Source organism: Capsicum annuum, chromosome 12, assembly GCF_002878395.1.
Source record: "Capsicum annuum cultivar UCD-10X-F1 chromosome 12, UCD10Xv1.1, whole genome shotgun sequence".
Classification (NCBI taxonomy): domain Eukaryota; kingdom Viridiplantae; phylum Streptophyta; class Magnoliopsida; order Solanales; family Solanaceae; genus Capsicum; species Capsicum annuum.
The window spans coordinates 1253882-1259692 of NC_061122.1; the positions used below are offsets into that span (position 1 = coordinate 1253882).

The window sequence follows — 5811 nt, forward strand, 5'->3', positions numbered from 1 at the left end:
ATGAGATAAATATTCAATAACTTCAAGTACGATTAAAATTATTACGATATACTTTAATTTTATTGAGGTTTTATTATTTTTCTAAATTAAATTTTAATGTATTTTATCACTTTTTTGTGTTGACGTAATATTTTTATTACATAAAGTGAGGCCAACGTCAAAAGTGTCGTATCAGTTAAAAAGGTTGACAAAAGATGTCATATCTAAAAAGGTTGACAAAAGATGCCACATCATCTAAGAAAGTTGACAAAATTATGCAAAAATTTAGTTCAGGGGTAATAGGACTCGCGTGAATGTAGAGTATGCCATAGCAAATTTAGTCATACTTCGAGGTACTAGATGCTTCACACTATTCCTATTTGATCCCTTTGATTATACTTCTCCATTCTTTTTTACTTGTCAATATCGTTTTCTTTCTGAGAATAAAATAATATGAACTTTTAACACAGTTTAAGACATATTTTTATCATATCGACATATATTTAACCTGTTAGAACAAGCTCATATCTCACAATTTTTTTTATTTTAAATAAAATAATATAAACTTTGATCAACATCGTCCGATATATTTATCATATTGATATTATAACCCTTTGAATGACAAGTACGTGTTAGAACAAGCCCATAAATCCACTAGCTCTTATACACAATATATTATTATAATAGTTCAACTTTTTTTCACTATAAATTTATCCTTTCCCTCTATACATTTGTACCCTCAACCTAATTTTGGACTCTATAAGGAGTACTACTTTTTATCTTTCTATTTTCTTACCTTTTTTCTAGTTCAAAAATTTCCATATTAAGTTTTCATTCAATCTTATGTGTCATATGTTTTTTTTTTCTTTTATGTTGCAGTTGCACTACTTTGAAGAATACATACACAAGTACTTCTGAAATATTGAATGACAATGAAGACACTTTTTATGTTCTATGTGGTTTTGTTGCTTGTCTCATTCTCTGGTATAATATTTAATTTGCACTCTTAAATAACATCATAGTATATAATTTCATAAGTGGAATCTGGGGCAGGGGTTAACTATACGCAAACTTTGTCCCTACGTAAATATAAGGTAAAGTGACTGTTTTCGATAGATTCTCGACTAAAAAGAACTGCTTCCTACACGTGAATTAGTTTGCGAGGTTGAGTTGTCTTAATTTCACTATAAGATTTGCGAACGAATGCTAGATTGGGCCGCTACGAATGGCGTAAACCGCATGCAGAAGTCTTGCATGTACGGTTTTTAGGGGATCTGGTCAAAAAACCGACCCAACTTGAGGGACTGAGAAATTAATTGACTACAAAGTTATAATAGTTAAATATATTATTTTCAAGATTGAAAATTTCATTCTTGCAGCTCCTATATCTTCAACAAAATTCTTTTTTGGGTCAGCAAAAGAAAACTAAAGCTGTAAAATGTGAACTTTGGTTACCACCACATTTAGTCTACTTGCATGCATGTATATTGCCTGCTAGCTTCTAATATGATCATTTTATTTTTTAGGTAAAATCTTTTGGAATATTATAATATAATTTCCCCTTGGTAGTTAGATTCAAATTGTAATATCCATCTTTAATGTTATGAGTATCTTGAAACAAGTGAAGTTTATCTTTTGATGGTGCAGTTATACACATTAATCATGCTTTGGAACTAGATGATGAAGAAAGTGGTGCAATTCAAGAAAGAGCCCTTATTCCCAGGCTAAAATACACTGTCACTCCTGCTAGGAAGTTACTACAACTCCCTGGTAAATATTTTTTTTATATATATATATATATACAGTGTAAGTTTCAGACGAAGGTGATAACTGAACGCCCTTCGCGTGCACTCTCAGTTGAGATTAGTCAATATACGAGACATGTTAAATACTTGCTACTATGGTTTTGTACACTTTGTTATGAATTTTATACAACAAAAATTATCCCCTAATAAGCCCTTAGTCATTCATCCCCTGTTACCTTAGTGAAAAGTTTCAAAATGATAAAAGGAAATAGATTTATCTTTCTTACCTTACAGTGGCGGAACTAGGATATTCACTAATGGGGTTCATAAGTGAACATATGAATTAATCGAAGGGGTTTCAACATCTAATATATATACATAAAATATAATTTTAACCATAGCATAATTTTTCACCGAAGGGGGTTCAGATGAACCCCCTCGGCAAAGGGCAGATCCGCCACTGGATGGGATCGAAATAGATAGGGCGTCATGCGGAAGCTAATAATCGCATATTATTGGAGCTATAAATCAGATAAGAAACCTTTTCCACTAAGAAAAGTAATTCTAATTATGATAAAAGTAGGAAATTCAGGCAAATTCTAACAATGTCACAGATTCGAGCTATGGAAATAGGCTGGTTGCAAAAATGCAGTGGAAAGACTTTGTATAATAGACCTTTGCGGCCTTTCCCTTCCCCAACCTCGCTCAATGGGAGCTTAGTGCACTGGATTGCTTTTCTTTGTTCATCTCACTTGTAAACTTGATTTGTTGCTAGATTGTTTAACATCATCTTTTTTATTTCTTGGATCATTGACTAGATATTGGTGATGGTACTGGTGATGATGGTGATGTTGGTGGAAGTGATGGTTCAGTTGGTAATGGTAGCGATGATGGTACTGGTGGAAGTAGTGGCGATGATGGCAGTAGTAGTAATAGTGGCAACGATGGAGGTGATGGCACGGACAACAGAATAGGGCCGCCACCAACATGTTCAAAAGACATCATACAAGTGAACCAAGGTGCAACAGCACCACTTCCTAGTGGCATTCCCACATACACAGTCATAATCGAGAATGCGTGTTACTCAGGAAGTTGTAGCATTTCCAACATTCACATGAGCTGTGGTTGGTTCAGTTCAGCACGGCTTATAAATCCGCGGGTTTTCAGAAGACTTAGCTATAACGATTGCCTTGTAAACAACGGAGAGCCTCTCACTGCTGGACAATCACTCACTTTTCAATATGCTAATACCTTCAAATATCCACTCTCTGTCTCTTCCATTTCCTGCTAAATATCAGATGGTACTGTTTGTAAAAATCTACTTCCTTTCGGATGTTTTCTTGGGCTAAGATCAGTGTAAAAGTCCAAGAATTTGTAGTCTTAGCTTGTGTATGGTGTTAGTAACTTAGTTTTGTAATTTAATGTCATCAATGCAAATAAGAAGTGTTTCGAGTTAAATGTTCATTGAAGGGGAGTATTGGAGCAACGGTAAGAAGTTGTTTGCATATGAACTTTGTCACGGGTTCAAGTCGTGGAACCAACTACAAACCTAATGGATACCTTAATCGTGGCGTTTGAAGGCAAACTCGAATCAATAATTGTGTTCTTCATCGATCAAATTTGATCATATGAATGAACACATCTGATGCTATAACGGCCCTCAGTCCAAGATAATTGGCCGTCGACTATAAGAATCCTCATTGCTCATGTTCGTTTAGGTGCAAAATTGCAAACATAACTGAAAAACAAAATCAAATTTATAGGAAAAGCTGATTTTACCAAATAAGGAAGCATTACAAACTGTTATGATCGGACAGAAAATAAGCAAACCACAAGCAAAAGAAAAACAAGTACAGATTTACTTGGAAACCTTACGGGAAAAACCACGGGCAGAAGCACAGGAATTCACTATAATGGAGAGAGAGAGCTCAATTTCGTGTGTATAAGAATGACCCGAAGCAGCCCACTAAATTGCACTTATATAATACGTGCGTACAAATAGGTCAACTTAATCCCTACGCTACCACCACATACCCCATTAAAAAATCACAAACATGGGTCGCACTGCGAAACTTTCAAGGCCGAATCAACAAAATTCGAATCACAACTCTAACACAAGCAGAAATCACAATGGAAAGGCAAAAACACACAAAAATATCACTATATTAACCATGGACAATCAAGAAAGTACAAAAAACACTAAGCTCCCACTATATGCGGAATACGGAAAAAAGCCAAACCACGAGGTTTATTTTAAGCAGTCTTGTCTTACATTTCTGGTATCAAGAAAGTACATTTTCAAAACAAAAGTGCAGCACAATAAGTTGAAGGCAATATATAACACTAATTGAATTCAAGCATAAACATACAAGGAAAAATCCCTCACTATGCTTCTTTTTTCTTCTACTAGCCTCGTTATTTGTCGTCCTTACTAAAAATAGATAACTTCATAATACTCTCTCCGTCCCAAATTACCCGTCCCAAATTTTCTAATTTGATTTCCCATTTTACTTGTCTTTTTTCATTAATAAAAAAGAGATAAAAAAAATTTCAATGTTTTACCCTTTACATTAATTATTTTTTCTTTAAATTAAAACGTAAACATCCTTTAATAGGAATACTATAGTAAATTAGCCGTGTTATTAATTATTTTTTTAATCAATATGTCATTTCAATTTGGGACGGGTAATTTGGGACGGAGGGAGTATTTGTTATTTTAAAAAATTAAGATATAATTAATTGTCTTTTTTTCATCTTTATCCTTAATTATAAATATGGAAAGATATTAATATAGTGCAAAAGATAGAATTATTAAATAGAGATGAATAATAAATGAGGGTAATTCAAATTACTTTTAGTTAATATTTTACTTCAAACAAAAATAAGGTGACAAGTTTACTCTCTTTCCCATATGGAAATCTGGATTTTTAATGGGTGATTTTCTTTTTTTGGATTTTACATGCGGTGTTCGTATTGGAGCCCCGACTAATTCAAATCGCGTGTTGTAGGGTCCATTAAGCTGGCAGCGCTCCCAATAGAGTTTTCTCCATACCCAGGATCGAACCCTCGACTTCTAATTAAGGGTGAAACAACTCTATCCACTGCACCACAACCCATATTGGTTAATGGATGATTTTCGCTTGAGTTGAATGAGTAATGGAAGATTAGAGTGTTAAAATTATATTAGTGCGATATAAGTAATATATCCCTTATTAATTTTTTAATTTTCATCTATTCCGGTGACTTTTAATTTTAAAATATTTATTACTAAAGATAAAATTAAAAAAAAAAATAATTAATGAGCTCTTGATTTTTTAAACATGTAAACTATTTTGAGATAAATTGTTTTAGCAAATATGACAACTATTAATGTATCATGTTAGAACAAGTTCATAATTTTCATTTTGATATTTTTTGATACTTGATATTTTGTCACTATTTTGATCTTTTTTGTCAATATCATGTTAATCATATTGACATATAAACTTTTACAAACATTTCACAGTTGTCTTTTTTTAGAGTCACCCATTTTAAGATATTTTTTTATTAAATTTTATTATTATTTTTAATACGTAAATGTCATATAATAATTAATTAGGAATTGAAATAGTAAAATTACGGAACAAGCAGGCAGCTGAAAGCAGGCATGTCGACCGTCAGCTGCCTGCTTGCAGCTGCATGTTTTCAGCTGCCACTCACGCTTATATATATAGTAGTAATACTTATATTATAAACTTTTACAAACACATTTTAAGAAAAATATTTATCATATTGCTACAAATGGCAAGTAAGTATTAAAAACATAACCATAAATTCACTAATATGTTATCAACTAATTTTAACTATAAATTGCTCCTACCTCTCTATACATTTCTGTACCCTCAAACTAATTTTGGACTCTATAAGGAGTACGACTTTTGTCTTTCTATTTTCTTACCTTTTTTCTAGTTCAAAATTTTTTCATATTTATTAAGTTTTTATCTAATCTTATCTATCATATATGTTTTTTCTTTTTTGATTGCAGTTGCACTATTTTGGAGTATTGAATGACAATGAAGAGCCTTTTTATGTTCTATGTGGTTTTGTT

The 5811-nt window shown here is 32.4% G+C and overlaps 1 protein-coding gene across 1 annotated transcript; it reads left to right on the forward strand.

The window, feature by feature from the left end:
- The first annotated feature begins 708 nt into the window (after positions 1 to 708).
- On the forward strand, positions 709 to 3182 carry LOC107849699 (TPD1 protein homolog 1). The gene is made up of 4 exons (XM_016694258.2): positions 709 to 745; positions 859 to 963; positions 1627 to 1749; positions 2543 to 3182. Exons 2-4 carry the CDS (start codon positions 906 to 908, stop codon positions 3013 to 3015), a joined length of 654 nt encoding a protein of 217 aa, XP_016549744.1. The 5' UTR covers positions 709 to 745; positions 859 to 905; the 3' UTR covers positions 3016 to 3182.
- The last annotated feature ends 2629 nt before the right edge of the window (positions 3183 to 5811 follow it).

Bases quoted from the DNA above. Each gene is read 5' to 3' on its own strand.
- LOC107849699 (XM_016694258.2), top strand. From the start codon at position 906: ATGACAATGAAGACACTTTTTATGTTCTATGTGGTTTTGTTGCTTGTC. The intron at 964-1,626 runs GTATAATATTTA...TTGATGGTGCAG, and splicing joins GTTGCTTGTCTCATTCTCTG to TTATACACATTAATCATGCT. The intron at 1,750-2,542 runs GTAAATATTTTT...ATCATTGACTAG, and splicing joins GAAGTTACTACAACTCCCTG to ATATTGGTGATGGTACTGGT.